Source organism: Varroa destructor, unplaced genomic scaffold (assembly GCF_002443255.2).
Source record: "Varroa destructor unplaced genomic scaffold, Vdes_3.0 BEIS01000002.1, whole genome shotgun sequence".
Lineage (NCBI taxonomy): Eukaryota > Metazoa > Arthropoda > Arachnida > Mesostigmata > Varroidae > Varroa > Varroa destructor.
In genome coordinates, this window is record NW_019211455.1 from 6,651,903 (window position 1) to 6,672,141 (window position 20,239).

At 38.1% G+C, this 20,239-nt stretch overlaps 2 protein-coding genes across 16 annotated transcripts in view; one reads left to right on the forward strand and one right to left on the reverse strand.

Moving 5' to 3' along the window:
- LOC111244129 (ATP synthase mitochondrial F1 complex assembly factor 1) overlaps window positions 1-17,651 on the reverse strand; it is a 22,095-nt gene extending 4,444 nt beyond the window's left edge. The window contains exons 1-6 of one of the 9 annotated variants that reach the window (XR_002670755.2): window positions 12,481-12,914; window positions 11,778-11,988; window positions 10,970-11,144; window positions 4,081-4,257; window positions 2,708-2,930; window positions 754-1,167 (exon numbers count right to left, since the gene is read on the reverse strand). Coding sequence is in view for 5 of the 9 variants with exons in the window: in XM_022790842.2 (XP_022646577.1) it covers window positions 6,278-6,466; window positions 10,970-11,144; window positions 11,778-11,988; window positions 12,481-12,757 (852 nt within the window). In the remaining 4 variants the exon portion in view is untranslated. Of the gene's footprint in view, window positions 1-753; window positions 1,168-2,692; window positions 2,931-3,966; window positions 4,258-6,238; window positions 6,467-10,969; window positions 11,145-11,777; window positions 11,989-12,480; window positions 12,915-16,289; window positions 16,732-17,350 lie in introns of those variants that run through there. The other 8 variants (XR_015320396.1, XM_086979276.1, XM_086979275.1 and 5 more) reach the window with 8 other exon arrangements.
- Adsl (adenylosuccinate lyase) overlaps window positions 13,038-20,239 on the forward strand; it is an 11,560-nt gene continuing 4,358 nt past the window's right edge. Inside the window, exons 1-3 of one of the 7 annotated variants that reach the window (XM_022790827.2) lie at window positions 13,038-13,307; window positions 14,424-14,456; window positions 19,645-19,811. In XM_022790827.2, the coding sequence (XP_022646562.1) occupies window positions 19,664-19,811 (148 nt within the window). In that variant the 5' untranslated portion in view covers window positions 13,038-13,307; window positions 14,424-14,456; window positions 19,645-19,663. Of the gene's footprint in view, window positions 13,308-14,423; window positions 14,457-17,950; window positions 18,163-18,217; window positions 18,756-19,644; window positions 19,812-20,239 lie in introns of those variants that run through there. The other 6 variants (XM_022790829.2, XM_022790826.2, XM_022790825.2 and 3 more) reach the window with 6 other exon arrangements.

The window sequence follows — 20,239 nt, forward strand, 5'->3', positions numbered from 1 at the left end:
GGTTCAGAGTGAAAATTGACATTTGGAACTTGATCTCTCTGCACAATATGCCTTTTCGTAACGCTTCGGTTCATATGATCGTACTCTAGAATCAAGGACGTTCTATTATTATTCACAAAACTACTTATTCCCATACGGATAGTTAAGCTCGTTTTTAAAACGATGCCTCACACTATAGTATATTTTACCTACCAACACCAAATAGACGTTGAGCAAATGTTTTTGTCTGATGTGGTTTACGCATATTTTTGAAACTAAGCAATCACTTCTTGATTGTGTAGATCCTAAAAAGTATCTGCCATTCGCGTAATGTAACGTCAACGCGCTCGGGCCTGCCCGAATCCTCATGTCGGTATAATTCGTTCTGAAAAGTGCGATCCCTTTCGATTATCTATCTGCATCGCACTTGGCTGAAAGTAACGAAGCCTCTATACAGCAATGAAGATGCAATTTCCATGTCAATGCACTTTTTGCTAGCATCAATAATTTTCCTCAGAATCGACTATATGATCGTTTCGTTGAAAATGACAATGACTTATAATAAATTTGGCGCCTCTTACGTGAGATCTGCGAACCAATAACTGTTACGATGTGTGCGTGTGTCAGTGCTTGTTTTTACGCAAAGACGTTGTTTACCTTCGAAGGTATTAAGTGCGAATAATAAACTTCAATGCATACAACTGCATTAGTTAATTCCCACTTTTTTTCCGCTAGAATGCTAAAGCACATCTAAGATAAGAATTAATGCAGCAGTTAATCCTAGGATTTTTCTATTTTAGTTTATTTTGTGAAATTCGTGAGATTGAAAATTCGTGAAAAAGTCCTCTTGCATATTTTTCGCACATTTGAATTTATATCATTGCCTTAAGGCACATGCAAGCCTGTGCGATTCCGCATTTCTCAGAGAGGATGTCTCCATCACTTAGGAGCATGTCTAGAAGCATGCGACACACTTCCGAGACTAAAACGTCAACTATTTCTGAATGTCTTGTCGAAGGGAGCTAGAGTCTCGTAGCAAACTACGAAACTGAGGGCCGATGAGTCAGCATTTAGTGGGAAAGGGCTCGCCTGGGCAACTCGGAGACCCCACGAGGTCATCCACCTTGTCCTTCCGCGACACCGACGCTACGCCCACAGTTTACGAACGTTCCTGCCTCCATCTATTGACTGCAAAAAAGGCTTCTTTATAACATTTTTCTTAAATTTGTTTCGTTCATACATACGCAGAAAATGATCTATACAAGTCATTCTCTACCCGAGATTATTCTCATAGGGTTTCGTAATTTAGTCTGTAAAGTGTATTCTAAATCTGATTTGTTCTATCAGTAAAAATATTTGAATAAAGATGATATCGTGACCGAGTCGAGTAAGTGTCATTAAATGTGTCTTATACCTTTTGCAGCTTATAAGAGGTAACCCGTGCCATACCTACTTAGAGAAGCTTGCGGATTTAAAAGTTAGCTTCGGTTTCCGTCACTTTCGGATGAAAAACAGCTGGGATTAGTTGCAGTCATATTTAAATATGTTATGGAAAAGTATTTCACTTTTATAGCACCATTAAATTTATTTATTCCTCGCGTTCACGCCGTATTTTATATCCAGCTTGCTCATATGCAATTATATGAGTGGAAGTAACGCCGGAAAATCGACATTTAGGAACGACGCTCTCAAATGTTGTGGTATCGACCGATGACAGACCTTGAACGATGAGTCACTGGATGGACTATGAGTTAGGACTAAGAGAGCAGGCCGCAGCCAAACCTTAGGAACTGTAGTATCGTGTCAATTCAGCCACACTGAGCGAATGGTTTGTTACTATGAGTAACAAAGGTTCATTCACCGCCTAGACTACTTCTTTACCTCAGCTAGAGCCACCAATTATTGGATCGATAAAAAGTTGTGCTTCAATCCAAAAACGCTGATCGTCACACACGCACGCTCAGACAACCACTTTCACGAAACTAGTTACCCAGTTGATTTTAACGCATGATCAACATTGCGCTGCTTTTGTAAATTTAGCCGGTCTATGTACTCTAGTCAAAATTAGGAACCTTGGTTCAACCGTTGTCTCTTCCATTTTGGTTACCAGTGCTGGCTCATTAGTACATATACTAGGCTCGTCGGAGGAGTGAGGCAGCAACGGAGAGCCCTCACGGAGCTGGGCTCAAACTTTTCGCTGGAGTGAAACAAGAAATTCAGTTACGCCCATCGATGGCCACAACTACCGCGGACTAGAGTGGCTTTGTAATAAAAGAAGAGACCGAATATAAGGAAAGATCATTTTGGCAGAGATAAAGTGAACAAATGGGAAAGCAGTCTATTGACCCATGATTGGCCCGTAATACCTGCAATTTTGCTCATAACCGTCCCATACAGTCTACTATATATATATATATATATCTAGTAAATGCTCTACATAGCATCGGGAAATTTTGTTCTAGCAGAATTTCGCGCGGCCTAAATTAGACCGTTACACTCTCAAAAGAATTAATAATTTTCCCTAAATCAAGAGTTTTTTTGATCGAGTACTAACTAAGAAATGCTGTGGCCTAAGGTTGATCAGTCGCTTCATTCGTTAAGCAACCGTATTCGACAACGGCGCCACATTAAAATTTATGTAATATTAAAAGTGTCCATAAAGACATGCGTGTTCTTGAATACAACTGCTGAACTAAAAACTGCTTGTACGTACTTTGAATTTATTAACCTTAGCTAGTTGATTTTTAGAAAATGATGATCTCGTATTCGTAGTCGAGTCGGTCAGATTTGATGCGACGACTACGTAGAGGAACTCAGAGGGCTAACGATTATATTTTGCATTGAACCAAGCTGTAGTGAATTGACGGTTTGGGTAGTTGTTGAATTTTTGAAACAGAAAAGCTGTACAATAGCTGCGTGTATCACGACAGAGATGATAAGCAGCGGTCGTGCTGCAAATGAAACAAGAATAAACACAGAATAAACGTGGAATAAATCGAGTGAGTTTGTTGTACCCTCTATTTGCGAATATCAACAAAATAACTTCGTTTATTTACATAAATTGGGTGGTATTTATGTTTTGTTGATACGACTTGAAATAGCGGGCCCTGTCGAACTAACTTGAATATGTCATGCCGCAATAGTACGCAAAAAGCTAAGCAACGAAAAAAGACTAGCTTGCTAATATGGGGCGACGAGAGTATAATATTCATTCTATAAAATATACTCAACAGCCCTTCTGTAAGCGCTGAATTGCGGTCGGACCTAAGAAATATAAAGCAATGATTTCCTAAATGCATTTAATAAAAGGGAACTCTGAAAATAACTTTGTGGAATAAAGGACAGAATTTCTTTAGGGGGTAAGCCCATTAAAACGCGATGGTAAGGGACACTCCATTAAAAAGCCTACCCAGCAAATTCTTTTCTTGACGTCTTGCCTGGCCAAAGCATTGACCGCAAGTCCCCCTGGTACATTATTCCTCATACTTACTCTTTCACGGCATTAATCAAGCCATGATTTTTTTCTCATTATAATGGAGCTTGCGCCTTATTTAAAAATTGTGTTCAGATAGAAAAACTATAACGATATTGTCCGCTGGTGGTATTCTCTATTTCAAGTTACTTAAACAAGGCGTCGCTCTGTAATGTGAAATAAAAAATTATAGCAATAATCAAACAGATGTTTTTTGGCAAAATTCCAAACCGCAACATTGAATTCTACGCAGAAATTAACTGCAGCAAAGGTTTGTAGAATCTTTGTCTGAATTACCTATGTTTGTTTAATAGTGAATAAGCGCGTGTCAGACACGTATTTTATATTAAAAGCCGTTTGACCTTATCCAATTTGTCTGTAAATAATTAGTTGAAATGAACATTGCAATGGTTGATCTAGATAATGTATCGATGTACCACAACAAGATTTTTTGAAACACAGTTACATATTAGGTGATTAAAATGTACTATACCTAATTTATGAATACGCTGAACTTCATCCAATATTTTTTTTTAATTAAGAGATCTTCAATAAAGGCATCAATCAGTAATTTAGTAGTTGCAATGATACATCTGTTAGTTCTTTTTGCTGCAAAGGTATCCACTTACACCACATGCTTTGTATACGCCACAATCATCTTAGGAAGCAGCGCTCTGTCAGATGCTTCTCCGTTTGGCAAAGGCTTTTATGCACCTTTTAAATCGTTTTCTTCGTTGTATTGCGTTCTTCATTCATCGCATCAATATTAGGAACAAGAAAATCAGCACTAACAGCAACAAAAATATCTGAAAAAAAAAACACGTTTAAAAGCTATGGAAAAGTGCGCGGCTCCATGAAACGAATTGGGAAACTATTGCTCGGTATCTATAAATAAGTGATGGCGCAGCATTCATTCCCTTTTCACCACCCTCAAATGGAATCGACGAGCCACCCTCGACGACCACTTGCCACTACGAAAAGCTTTTCCTTCCAGAAATAATGGATGCTTTTGCTGTTGATAATTGAACGTAGTCAACGTAATGCTTTCGAAGGAGAAATGACTAACGGGCTAGTGGCGCCCTCTTGACCCGTTAGATTCCGGGTTACTACTATTCGTAATCTACTAAGTGTAGTTATGATAGTAATAATGCGGTATAGTTGTGTAGCTGTTATGGTGGTTCTTATAAAAGGATACTACAGCAGGCGTAAGGTTTGACAATCAAAGACTATAACGAGGAACACGATTTTTGCTTGATTTTTTATTAAATCGGGAGTTGGAACAATAGGCAGGTACATGTCTAACGTTACATTCCAAGCCGTAGCGAATTCCAAGCAAAATCCGCCATGGCGAATGTAATTTTGGCGTGAATGCAATACAGCGAATTTCAAGTTAAATACATTCAAATGAGTTTGTGAGTGTGTGGAAGTAGAAAACAGAAGGAAGTGTTTTTGCATATTACTGCGGGGGCAATCATGTGGATTCAGGTCAGTTTTATTACCTGCCTGATTAAAGTTGCGGAAAACTGAGAAACGCTGAGGACTTAGCGTGGCAAACTAGGTCTACTAAGGCACTAACTGATACATACGAATTATAAATGAAGATTTAATCTACCGCAAACGAATTTTTACACCCAACTCGAAAATCAGAACACATTTCAGTTCACATTGTATTTCAATGACACAAGCAAGAGTTTAACCAACACAGCCATCAACATTTGTTTTTGATATACAGGTCTAACGGAAAGAATTTTATACTTGAATAAGTCAATATAACTTCAAAAGCTTCAGAAGCTCTTGAGTCAAGCTGTTATCTCATATCGCGCTGTAATTGTTTACTTCCGTTATGTCACCAGTTGTTCAACAGGCTTGTGAAACGAGAACAAAAATTTGTCACCGAAAAATATAAATAAATGGTAACGAAGCATAAGTTATTGCCACAATTGTATAACGGGTGTAAGTCCGTATATGCTTAGTATAGAAGTCTAGATCACTTCAGATTTTTGCGTAATGAAAGTATTTGTCTCAATAAAAACGGCACCAATTCAAAGTAACCATTGTGTTGGACCTACGAGCATAAGAGGCCGAAAAAGCCTCCGTCGTCAAAAATCCTTCTATGTTAGTGCAAATTTGGGTCGACGGGTTAGTCCGACTCAAACGATTTTCCAGAGAGCACGCCTTTCATAGGTCGCTGAAGCTCCTTCGGCGTAAAAAACGGGTTGATAATTGAACGAATACCTTTGCTTGTAGAGGACAAAGTTTGTTTTCCGCAAAAAACGTAACGCCCAGGCTTATGTATCATCAAATGTTGAAACATGTATTTCTATATAAATTGTGTAACGTGAACAAGTGTACGCAACTTGTGTCGCATGAAACAGTATGTTTAAATTATACTGTGGAACAGTTGATAGCTGTTAGGGAGCAGCTGGCCGCTATTTGACGCTATTTCTATCATAAATATAATTAGCCTTTTGCTTCTGCACAGATAGTCTTTAATAGCAAAGCAGATACGGAACGAAGCCTACAAACAGAACTTGAGCACATAGCCTAAATTCTTATACCGAGCATACCGGACGAGGATCATACGTGCCCTGTTTATACATGCATTACTTAGGGCCGTGAACTTAGTGCATGTAATCAATGTACACATGAATTAATTTCTTGCAGCCTTTCGAAAAATGAAAGCCCATATAATATTAATTGATACCTTTTTGACAGTCGCCTTGTGGACTTATTTTACCCATATAACGACATAAAATTAATGGTACTAAATAAAAAAATCTATCCGCCTAGAGCTCGATTATTTATTAACAGTTATTGGCTACATTATTAGTTGATGATTTGACCCTCTTGAAGTTTCCCGAGTGTTTTGTCAAACTCATCAATTAACACTTCATAGTTAAACGACTTTGGTTCCCGGTTGAAATTCCAAAGCAACAGTTTTCGCTTTAGTTCAGAAGAGCCATAGTAGATCTGATGCTGGTTAGCGAGGCACTGTGCGTGCTCGGGACCAATCACCTGTTGCGAAAACAACCACAAAATAAATATATAAGAATAGGAAAGCGAGCTGGATTGTCATTTACAGGGTTACATAGATGAACAATCATCTAAAATATATTGCACACTTAACAAATCTTTGGCTTATAGTTAAATGTGTCTGTCTCGGCGAACTTAAATAAATGTTTCAACTTTTTCGTGACGTGGAGCTACACGTTTCAGGATAGATTACTTAAGGCTGCTGGCTCTAAGCGCGAAACGAAGTGAGTCTGCCCGCGGTTTTGAACCCGGAGCATCTCAAAAAACGCAATACAACTAAATTACCACGTCCGAACCACCAGTCAAGGCTTTTCAAAACGATTTATCGAGTGAAATGGAAAGGTTTGTTAACGACTGATAATTATTTGTCTTCCAGGTATTAACTGTTTCACCTGCTATGCCAAAAGTTGCTAGTTATAACTGTTAAACATGAAAAATAATTATTGTGGTATAACATATAAAGGAATACCTTTGAACCGGTTTCCCGGGTGTTCGGGGTTATGTTTGCATCACTACCATCAAACAAATGAAATTACACATTGATATAGACGGACTAAAAATATTAGGCTCTCCGCAAGGATTTTGGTTGTATTATCATTTCACATTTATGCAAGGTTAATGTAGGAGGGCACAGTTTTATGCCCCTAATCCCCTGGCGTTACGATCCGCACTGGTGAACACGTATAGCCTAATCAAGATTAAGCGAATTGTATATATATACGCTTCGTCTAATCTTGTATATGTATATGTACATGTAAACTAAATATGCATAACAAATCCTTGTCTAAAAATAAACTATCCTCCACTGTGTAAACTTGGGGCAAGTGGCTATACCCACTAGCAAAACTCATGGGCTAACAACGGTGATACTATATAAAATCTGTTCAATGAACTGATACCGAGTTAGAATTGGTGTCTAATGGCACTGAACCCAAATAAGTGATAAAGGGCCGTATATGTTTCTCACCGTAAGGCAACTATGATCAAATGAGTCACGAGGTGGGCCTAGTCGAAATATTTACACATGGTACGATTTCGAGGTCATACAGGCTTCTGAAGCAAAGCTTCTTTCCAACAAAAAACTTTTTTTCCAGTAGGAGCCGACTTGCGGAAACGCTTCTTCCGTTGCAAAGAATACGAGATTCCTCGAACGGAGTGTACGTCGATGTCAACAGATGTGTTCATAAATATACTACGCCAAAAAACTCTATCTCCCTATGTCAAGCCTAAACAGAATTTCTACCCTTGGCGAATCAGCAACATCCGTAGCAAAAACAATATAATTGCTACTCTTACAGTGATAGTCAGAACACCCACACCACCTTACAAACCATGACCGTTTGTACCAGCTAATCGTTGTGTTATAGAATGGACCCAAGTTCGAACAGATTGCACAACTAACGTAATGCTGTGGCCTTCGAAGGCAAAATTTTTCGGGGTCCTGTTGTTGGGTCTCTTCACAGTCGGCTGAAACGCTGGCGTTGTTAGTAGGTCAACAGAACTGTATGAGAGTCTCTCAGATAGCTACTCGCCTATCGGAAGTAAGCATTTATCCGAGAGCAGAATACATCAATGAGTACAATAACCGCCAAGGAAAAAAGATTATATGAATCCCGAGTGCAAATTCATACAAGAACCTAATTTGGAGATTGCAATGAGCAAGGTTACCAATACGTTTGGTTTCTAAACTATTTTATATAAGCCTAGACGTTTTCGCAGGCCGGAAGTTGTGCTGTTCATTTGTCGCCTTGCAAAATAATGGAATATCGTTCTATCGCGACGTGCGTACAAACGGTCGAAATGAGTCAAAATATCATTCAGAATCCAATATCATTCTGTGATTTAGACAGCATGGCATCAAGACTGAACTATTATAGACGTTAGTAGACATTGCTCACCAGATGACTCGAATTGACTAATACACTTATTTACGCAAAAGAGGTGTGTGCGGTATATGAAAAACGTATTATTTTGCATTTATTCTGAACAATGAATTAAAAATTAATGTAGGTATGTCACATTAATGAAATCACTTGCATATACAGATACTTTTGCTTGCAATTTCAAGGCTTGTAGAATTATAATGAAAAATTGTTTTTGTACATCTCCAAGCATAGGCTCATATTTTACGAGAAGTTTATATGACACAGCGACATTATACAAATGAATTTAAAAACATCTATTTTTTATTACAAAGCATCTAACATTTGTATTTACAAGTACCGTGTATGATTTGAATAGTTAGTTGAACTTAGATCAAAATCCGACGTTATGAGCATTTATATACCAATTTCCAAATAATAGATAAATTAGATTAATGCGCAACACATCGTCAGTCCTGTAGTTGAGATAAAAATTATATTTCCTGTTGTTTGTCCAGTATTTAAAACCGCTAGGCATAACTTCGGACTATAATCGATATGAAGCGCTTGGTTCTTTAATACTTAGCGTTTTTTATTAGAGAGCTGCACACCAATGCACTACACCATCAATAGCACTTTGAAGGATATGTTCTTAACATCCAGAGAGAGGTTGATCTTCAAATTTTCTGCATATTCTGGATACTTTATCTGATGCGAGGTATATTTATTTATATAAAGTACAAAAACTGCATATAACGGAGAAGCAATGCTACTTGCTCAAGAAGCACCAGGGGGGAAGGCGAAAGATACAGAAAATTTTTACCATCACACGAAACGACTTTGCGACCTGGTAAATTGAAACCCATCATAAAGTTGAGGATCTTACAACATGCTTAAGTGCCACAGTTTCTTAAGTAGAATACCGTAATCCAGTCTGTGAAAGATACTCTTTTTATCAAAATAAATGTAGTAACATGGTCCGCTACTGTTTATGTACATGCTTTGAGCCATTTCCAACAAGTCCAGACAGAGCGATGGCCGAGGAAGCCATATTGGCCGAAATAAATAAATTAGATTTAGAAATAAATGTCGATATTAAATGAACCAATTTTCTTTAAAAAATGCGACATGTTGGGCAACAAACTGGGCGGTGGCTTTCTGCATTTGTTTTACAAGCCTTTTTCAATAATTGCATGCCGCTTGATAGACGTGATCGGAAAAAAAATTAAGTATAAACATTATTTATTTAAGAAAAGACTGATCCACAGCTATTTAAGACGAGTTTCTTTTAGAAAGGCTCGTTTCTATTAGTCAACCACGAAGTGAACCCGGTCTGTTACAATAACCATCTATATATTGATCCACATAACCTCGTTGCATGGTTTATGCGTTGAATAAAGACGACTTGTTTCATTAAGTTCACTAGTTTAGATTTCAGTTGCAGTTTACAAATTGAACAAATAGCAGCAAACTACCGCGTTACACACCCCTACATAGATGCTGTACAATTTTGATACAGATGTGTACTATAACCTCACTTATTAAAATTCGGTTGCTTTGTTGGCAGGGCCTTTAGTTAAAAGGACTACGCTATAAAAATGTATTCGCAAAAATGATTTCTGTAATAATGTCAACGGAACGTACGAAAAATGCTAATTTAGCTGAAAGGTTTCAGCCATCATTATCTTACATTGCATGAGATAGGCTGAAAGAAATGTTTATAAAGAAAAGGAACCATATGCTAAATTTAGCTTCATACAGAAAGGATGCCTTACATTGACCTTAAAATTGGACCAGACAACACAGTTAAAGAGAGCACGCACAGACAAGTACATTCAGTTCTCCATATAAGACTTTTACTATAGTATCTCGCTTGATGGATTGAAAATTATCATATGATAATAACTACAGCATCTGCTTTTACTTGCATTGTCATCTATCTAAACGAAAATCTAATGCTCAGTTATTAAGTGTGATTAGTATATATTTCCAAAAGATCATCTGCTATATATAATATCTGTCTGCTGGATCTTGAACTGTACAGTTCATTCTACCACACTTATTTGCGGTCTTGCGGCACACTTATTGTGGTTATGGCCCGTTCCAAGAAAGCCGAACAGACTTGCTAAACAAAAAGCTAAGTTATGGTTGAAAGTACCTAAAGCGTGATAATTCATATTGAGCACAAACCGATTCGACGATCAACTAAACGATATAAAAGCAACTATGATATAGGGTCACCCGGCAAATTTAAAATTCAGACTCACAATCTTAGTCAAATGGTATCAGCAAATTCTTCGAAATTCCCTCTAACAAAATATAAATAAGTTAACTGTTATCATTGTAAAAATGACTTACATGGGTTAAGTTTATCCTTTGCTTTCACGGCTTTTGCTTGTTTCATCCAGTACGGGCAAAACGATGAATTCACTAAATCGCTTCAAGATATAAGTAAGCTCAATATTTAAAAAAAAAAACTTGCTTTCAATAGAGGCGTGTACAAATGCTTTGCGTTGTCGTAAAAATATCCCGTTTGTTAGACGGCTGAATGACAAGTGCGACAGTATTCTCTCATATAGGAATTGTCCTCGTCTTTCTAAAGCGACTTTTGTTGTGTACTAACCTCTCCGTTATATTCTCCAGCCATAAGTATCACACCGTGTTTCTTTTTGAAATCTGAAAAAAATTTCAGTCTCAGACTAGCAGGAGCTTCGCTTTGATGCCTATGATATTCCGCTAAGGGAGTAAAATGAACCTCCAATCCACCGCTGGCAACCTGACCGAAATATATTTCGTATCTGAAATAGAAAAAACACAAGTAAAAGCAACGTTAAATCTTTCTCAAATCAAAGGATCATTTAAACATTGTAACAGACGGACATGTATAGATGGATTAGTTAAGATTAATTGCTAGCTACCTACGAATTGTGATCAATTAACTTTTAGAATCTTAGCATAAGCGTTTAAATCACTTAACAGCTATTAAAGCTAATTGGTCATTGAATAGTTTTGCTTAATATAAACGATATTCACTACTTTACTCTGCCTCAAAATTTTATTAATCACACCTTGACCAGGTGCTTAATTATGTTCTCTATAAAAATTCCGTAGCATTCACCAATTTTTGATTCCCATATTTTAGTATTCCTTTTTTATATCAGCGTGTCTACCAGATATAGAACACATGACTGTACATAGTTGTATTCAATAAATGCAGTCTGGTATCAAATTCAAGCATGTCCAAACACTTAAATATACTTGACATAATTGAATTGATACCCGAAAAAGCCTTAAATTAATACCCTGGATCAATGCTTCAAGTTTTACGTCCAGTTCAGCAGTAGCAAGTGTGGACTCATTTAATTTTATGTTGGGCCTGGTCAGCCGCCTGAAGTTCTGTTTAACACATGTATACAGATAAATAAACTTACCCGTCACCGCGTGGAACGGGGTAGACGAAGAGGGGAAACTCTAAGCCCCGTTTCGCCATAGTCTCGAACATGTCGACGGGTACCACACCGCAGATTGCGTCCTTGTTGAGATGTCGCCTCTTCCATACATCCGTCAAATCTGCTAATGAAAGTTTTTCTAGCTCGCCAGGCTCTTCAACATGCAGCGGCTCCCTTGTTTGTCGCGGGATAGCTTTGATGTATTATGTAAACATATGACAAGTGCAGATACACAAGCAGGACGCACGTAAATTTATTTACTCTCTATACCATTGAACCGAAATGTAGTTTTCCAAGTACAGAGGATAAAATATGCTATGCACAGATAAAAACTGAAGTAAAAGAAGTACCTCTGCAATAGAGACTAATCCCTCGCAGGTTCAATAAAGACCGCTATCTCTTAGACTTCCTTAGAGAGTAAAATTTAATAACTATCTGTTTCGGGTATCAGGCTATAACAAAACACACCTCTGGTTCCTATAGAAATAAAGACTACAGCTCCGTCAATTTAGTTAACTGGATTCCTCATAGGCTTTGAATACGCAAATACGGTTGGTCAGTGTAGATATCACCTTCTCCCCGTAATAATATTTTTGGTTTACTGTGTAGTTTGCTACTAGGATAGATGTGACCAAAACTTCATATTGTGTGTCCAATATGTATTGTACATTAAAAATATATTCACCTTCAGAATTCAGAATTCCGTCATCTTCAGGTACCGTTCCGTCCGCGTTAACGATAATTTTCTTGCGGTGTTTTCGTCCCGCTTCCTTTACCCGATAGAGAAATTCCTCTGGATTTTGTTCTTCTAGTTTCTTTAATTTGGATGCATACTTCGCAAAGTATGGGTTATCTTCGCCAACAGAGTAAGATCGCGCGCTAACCGGCAAAGTCATACCCTGGTTACCGCATCGACGAACATGGCCAATTAGCTGGCTAGCGGAAGTCCTGAGCTGAAACATTTTTCATGGGTCTTCTTTAACAAATACTCAAATGCTGCTATATCATTTTTATAAAATTAGTAAAAACATAATAGTCGTCAACACGATGCGCTGCTTGAAGTCGCTACCTATACTCTGCAACCACCATCACTATCACTCTGTATGCCTTTGTTTATTTCGAACACCAACAAGTGTTGGCAGCGCCCTCTTACGGCTCCAGTCGTTGTTGTTTGCCATTCGAGAACAAGTTCACAACAGATGTTCTCATATGTTTGCTTATTATAAGTATAGATGAAAGTGATCTATAGTCACTACGGTGTCTATAGGCTTATTTTTTTAGACAGATTTTAGATTTATTACTCTTAGCTAAAGCATGGGTAGGCTACTGATATTCAGAATTCGCGCCCTTGCCTTGTGAGGCGAGAAGGTCGTGTCACTTTCCCAGATCGCTCACTGATTAAGAGACACTTGGTGAGGTTATCTATTTGTTTCAAGGCGCGTCGTGTGCAGTGAGGTGATTAGCAATCTACGGACTATTGTTTCAATCAATTTTGGAAACCAAGATTTTTGGGTGAGTACGGCTCAGCGAAGATATTTCGCTTTAACTGTCAATTCGTAGTTTGTCGCACGATCATACAATATGCCATTGAAAATGCCGCTATTTCAGTGGACGGTGACTTTTGAATGAGTAATAAAGTGTGCGGTAAAGAAAACCTGTTGTGCTCGCATACAAACCCCGGCCCGTGACTTCAAATGGAACTTATTGTATTTTACTGGCATTTGTTTCGTATACGCCTTTTCCCTGGACTATTAAAGCCATATATACATATATGGCCACCGCATTGTTCTTTTATAGTCGTCATAGATTTTTGTAAATCGAGAGCGGATTATGGACATGCATTATCGCGGTTTTGGAATGACATATCGCGCCTAATTGATACGTTTGGCTGCTATCATGTGAACGCAATTCTTTTTTGAACTTGACGAAGTATTTTACCCAGTTGCTTCTAGCCGTTTTTTTTTTTTTAATATCGCGTACTAATGCTTAGCATTTCTACATCGAAGTTTAAAGAATCTATGTTAATAATATATTTTTTATTTAAAAATATATTATTAATAAATATTCTTCTCTTAGGTTTAAACAAAGCATAGCTAACTGCCATTATACTATTGTATCAGGCCGTTAGGAACGAATCCGATGGACACTGAAGCTAATTAACTTTTGAACTGGTTGAGTTACAATGATTATGTCTAGTTTGTGTCAGAAATAAATACCCTCTTTTACTTTGTCCACACACGGCCCAGCGCTCCGGCATCTTTGGGACAGCTATACGCTTAATAGTAGCGTTTCCATATTTAATTTGTTTATTTACAGCTTCTTTACGTAACTCAATGGCGAAATGTGTTTGCCTAACGATTTTTTTAGAAGGTCCTTTGTTAAGTTCCAGTATTTGACTTATACGTGAGTAACATGACATATGTGCAATTTCAGTTTTGACCGACAGAACCCTCAGACTGCAAACCTTGCTTTTGTAAAAAGCCTTTTCGAGCATGCCATTTTTGTCTACATAAATTTGTTCTACAATTATTGTAATGTCATATGCGCACAAGGTGGTGTCGAATATTTTCTTCTATTAGATGTTTTTTTTTGTAGTACTTCTTCTTATTTACTTCTGTTCATTTGCAGAAAACTTGCCGTTTACCTACATTAACTACGAAAGTAAGTTTTATCAAATTAGAGTGGATTCTTAAACCACTAACTTCAATTAGCCAAGATCGAGAGGAAAGGCGTTGCTTTGCCACAGAGCCTGTAAAGCTTTTTTTAGCATCCTATTTTTGCTTTAAATTAATGGACAGTTGAATGCAAAAAAATGAAAGACTTCTACACATTCACATATTATCACGTCTGCCCAGATGTGGTTTGAAGTAAAGATGGCACGAGATGTAAGTTTTTACGAAAAAAATTGTCAAATTTAAACTTATTAGCAAAAGTAATTAAGAAAAAAAAGTTAGGATTCATCGGCAGTGCAGGTAATTGACTGCTAGGAGAGTTTGACCTTGATACATTGGTCAGATCCGGAAACGGTATGCTCTCTCGCATCTCAAAATGTCGTCATGCTCTGCGGTTATCTTGTAAGAGTACAGAAGCCTGTAAAGTATTTTTTGGCCCTTTCCTGCTCGTTCGAAAGAAAAGATATTATCTTTATGTTTATACCGTTTGGTATAATTTTGGTAATAATTTGGTATTCGAATGTTCTACTTTTATGCTGTTCAGTAGATTTACAGTAGTAGCAATCACTATGAACTTTAAGCGAAACTTTTCTTTCTTATCAACCCAATATGTGGGACCAGTGTACCCAGTCAGCTTACATTTCAGCAAAAGACATTATGGTGAGGAAATGAGCTATTGGATGTCATTGGCCTTTAGTGCTTTCAAGCATTCTAGTGTAAGGCATCTTTTGCATGGTAAATTAGCACACTAAAGTGCATTTAAGGCATTTTTACATTTTAAATAAAAATTTGGTCGATTTGTTTATTATCGACTGTCTCCCAATAACGCATTCGCTTTGACTTTAATTTTTACCGCAAGTATGTATCTTATATATATATACGGAAAGATATGAATGTTTATGCACAACAATACATTCCACTGGGAGCCGGCAGATCGAGACTGCCGTGGTTCTCAACGGCTGAGCCTCCAACAGCATCAGCGGAGTAAATGGCGGCGAGATCATCCGACCGGCAACGGAGCAATCGTATTCGCGTGTATTTTATTATTTGTTATCTGCCAGGATGAAGACAAAAATGGTAGCACGGGCAACAGTCAGTTGCCTAGCACAACAGTCCCCTGCTTCCATGACGACTAAAAACTAATGCCACGGCGACCAAGTTGCTATTTTACAACCATCAGTGGGCCCAAAAGCGCCAGGCCACTGGGTCGGTCATCGCAAATATCCCAACAGCCGCTCTCATAGATCGTCCGTTCTAACAAATGTATCGTTGACTAAGATACGATAATCAGATACGATACAAGCTGATAAAAACACAAAGATGGCTGGTGTATCAATAAGGTGTAGATGTGGAATTATAGAAATTCTAGTTCTGCCTCCAACTCATTGATAACTTGTTCAATTGATTGGATGACTGCAACACACTGACTCTCAATATAAGATTATCATATTGATAATAAGGTGGCATCATAAGACTGTTGAGAAAGCAAGCCTATCAACTCCTTTATCCTGTATATAAAAATAATGACGGTAGTTGATAACCGCTATAAATATTGTAAGAGTACCAACTAAAGTCGGAGTTCGTTCCAAATCTGCATGTAGGACTAGATGGGCGTAGAGTGATGACTTATTTACTGTGGTGTTAAATTCTAAGGTATTAACCATGAAATGCTATAGTGAAAGTTATTAGAATAAACTGTGTCATATAAAAACTACACTGATTTCTTCTAATACTGACGCATTCGTTTGGTTGTCAGTAGGCTAATAGCTAATGAAATTTACTGAATATAACTTAGAACGTTATTTTCGAGTGTCATATTTACCAAGCTTATCAAAGCATTTTTGATAGACAACAGCGTCGTTATCAATGTTACGATTGTGCCGCCTTTTCTGGCGGCAGGCGGCGCCAGGGCAGGCTCACCCACGATCCCTTTGAGATTCACTTTAGGCAGTAATTAATTATCGTGTGAAGTCCTCCGTCCTGCTCGCAAAGTAAATCACCGGACCGTTGAAAGTCACAGCCGATAGTCTTGGCAGGGTGGTAGATGCATATGGTTGACGTGTTTGTAATTTACACGCCTCTTCCGCCCTTTTCGCTAAAAACAACTTGCAATATTTGAAATTGGAATGATCTTACTATTTCAAGAAGAGAGAAGCTTAGCAGTGCATTACGTCGATAATTTAGGTTGTCTGCTTGACGCAAGATACATTGTCATTTTCCATTGTAATTTCAAATCTCAAAGTAATTAAACCTTTTACGGAAATCTGAAAAGGAAGGCAACATCACGCATGTGTAGTGTTACTCATTCTCCCTACACTTACTGGTTTATCAAAACCCCCATAAAAAGCAGATCGTTGATGTTATAATGAAGTGCCTATGGCATTTGTACGTAGCTGAATCGAGTTATTTTTAAGGTAAAAAATGAGGTACTTCGCTGCAGAGGAAAACTCTACTTGAACGTTAGCAAAATGCAGAGCCGACAGTGTCACTTCAATCAGAGGGTAAATTTTGAAAAAAAAATCTCAGACTCAATAACTCAAGCACTTAATTCTTCTGTCTGTAAAGCTGGCGAAGGTCGTTGATTAAAGCGTATTGTCACTGTGCTAATGCTTTTGAATAAAAACATACTTTATTCGAGGAAGACATTGTTTTCAGGATCTGACATACATAAAATCATAGCAGCTACTAAATAAGATAAGAAATTAATGGTTTAACACGTGTTTCTAAAAGTGCTGCCTTGGCGCTTGTGTTAATAAAAAGATATATCTGTACGGTTTTGTCTCAATTCGTCTTACTTGGGATATTGTGGATTGGCCAAAATTGCTAAATGCACTTTAAATATATATGAAATAATACAGATATTTGCTCAGGAAACAAGCTTGCCTTGAAATGACATCCTCTCCTATCAATAATCTGCAAACCAGTAGAGCACGAGGTTTTCCGTTTTCGTCTTCAGTGCCTATCCAGCCTGTTTTGCGCGGTCCCACGGTGGCGGCGAATCCCACGAGCAGCATTCTTTCAATGTCTTAGTTTTAAGCAATAGTATCCTCGGAGGTATCAAGATAAGATTGACTATACGTCAGTGACGTTTGGTGCTCTCTAGGTCAGTATGTGAGTGCGAGATCTGCTGCTGCTACTGACCAATTCTGCTATGACCAATTCTGTTAACTAGGCTTTGCAAATGTTGGTTTACCAGTAGCAGCATCTGCATTTCGTAACGGTGCCCAGCCCCGTTGCCACTGCTTGAAAGAGGAAATATGATTGAGTCGGAGAGGAGGAAAGAACCACAAAGCTGTAGGAAAAGAAGGCATAATAGCAGCATAGATGGTTTACTCGTATTGTATTGAGAACAGCGACCGACCGTCCGTCCGTCATTATAGAACGGCGCTAGGTTGTGTTTAACTGTTATCAACTAGATAACGCTGTGAACGCGTCATTGCACTATCAGAACAGCGAATCGGGTATATACTGAAGAGGGTGAGAAACAGGGTGTTGGGTGGCAAGATTAAGGGGCAGTGGCGGTGTGTGTATCTATGGCCGTGTGTGTGTATCGCCGTGTTATGTGCATCCGTGAAGGCAATGTAAATGTTATATGTGTGACAGGATAGTACTACAAGGTACACGTGCTGCCGGAAAGAAAAAGGCTGGGCCGTTTTTTGACCGTACAATCCGCCTCTCTGGATTATGAAACGGAGGTAATCATACGGCAGACGAATTGCCGGCCTCTAAGAAAAGTCTACTTAGACCAACAGTACCGGTAGCAAAAACCGGCGTAGTCAACTCAGTAATCTTTATCGCACCTAATGATAGCATGAGTTTAAAAAATTACTGATAAGATAGATATACACAAAAATGCAGGGACGAAACAAGAGGGATCAACAGCTAAATGTTTATACGTGTTTACGTATGCTGACCTAAATACTGAATAGAATCGCTAAAATTACCGCTGCCAAATTAACCTAGGTCTAGATTTAGCCAGGGTGCTGTTCTTCATTTGAGGATCCGTATCGTGTAGGAAGTGCCAACGGTTTTCGGCTAACGACTAGTATACGCGTCAGTTCGTTTGTGTGTGCATAGCAACGCAAAAGGCGCCTTTTTGCTGGTGTTTGATTCTAAGTGGATGTTGAGTTCAGTTCAGGTGTCGTACGTGCTTAATTCCTGCTTACAACCGATTTTGTTTGCGGTGGATTGTACGGTAAAAATCAGGGATTAGTTACTAGCATGTATATTGCGTCACAGCCTGACTCTGTCGAGATTAGGATGAGAGCTTAAAACTTCGCCATATCAGGTAGTTTATTAGTGGATTTGAAAAGTGGGTATTCTTCATGCACAAATTAATGTGACTATTTATATTGTAGATAAGCGAAATATAAAATTTGTCTTAAGGAACGGACACCATGGACAGATCTTGCAGGTTTTCTAAACAAGCATTTATCAAAGATCCTGAAAGTTTTTAATGATGATGATGATGATGCATGGTTACCGCTTTGAAATGAAATCGTGTGAAAATCGTCCTTAAATCGAAATAATTATAGGACATATTTGAATATATAATAGACATTTTAATAGATCTTTTAAAAGCACAAGAATATTTATCTAATTTACATGGAAACATTTAGACTCCAATATATAAAATGATAACGGTTTTGTATACTTCGGATTGGGCAATTAACGAAGTGGCGAATAGAAAATGTGTCACCTAGAACCGGACAGCTTAGTTCGTTCCCGACATTGCAATAACAGAAATGTACTGGTATTGTAAACATTTAATAAAGCCAGACATCTCGCTTCGTAAAAAGAAAGCGCGACTTGTGCATTCCGATGCGTCTTAAGCTCTCCTCGTTTAGTGCGCTGCTTCAATCAATCAATGCAATATTAACAGCATTGCGTCAATGCAACGCAATTCTTGCTTGAAAATCACCGTATAGCGTTTCATGTATGAGATGAATTATGCGCATTTTCTACCTATGTAAAAGGATGCGTTATGGATTTCGTTCGCTGCATGCATCGCAGCATTCGATACTGATCCTATTGGCTACGTTAACAGCTGTGTGATTGTGTTAGCGTAATATTGAAAATTTGCAACTTATAAAAAAAATCGGGTTTGTTTTTAATGGCGAGCATTTTACGGCGGCGAAATTTCATGGTTACTTATTGACGAACTTGGCCGCTAATAGGTGGTCTCTCAGCTTCAGGATGGCGTGTGACCCAAACACGAAATACCAGTCTCCACTAACGTCCCGCTATGCCTCACCGGAGATGGCGTACAACTTTAGCGATGAAAAGAAATTCTCAACGTGGCGTAAATTGTGGATCTTCCTTGCCAAAGCAGAACAGGAGCTCGGTTAGTATTCATTCAGCGTTTCGTATATTAAGCCATAGTTGAGCAAAGTGGCAATTTCTAAATTTGGTCCAGTTTTGCTATATTATTTACACTCTGATTAGTCTTAGAATATTTGCTTCATAATAAATATATAATGGATTAACGTATACAACAATCTAGGTTTTCATAACAACCAGTTCGTACGGTTTAATTTCAATCTTTCGTACATTGGTGTTACGCTAGAGCTTTCTGCACCAACACTTAAGGCAACACTTAAGCTGTAAAGGTACTGTATTTATCTTCGGAAAAGCACGTGTATAATGACAATTCAAGTGGGAGTGGTAAAATCTTGCATTTAATTCGCGGTCATTTGGGATAAGAAATCTACAATCCTCTATATTCAAAACAATAAGCATGTACCCCTGGTTTTTCACATATACTCATATATA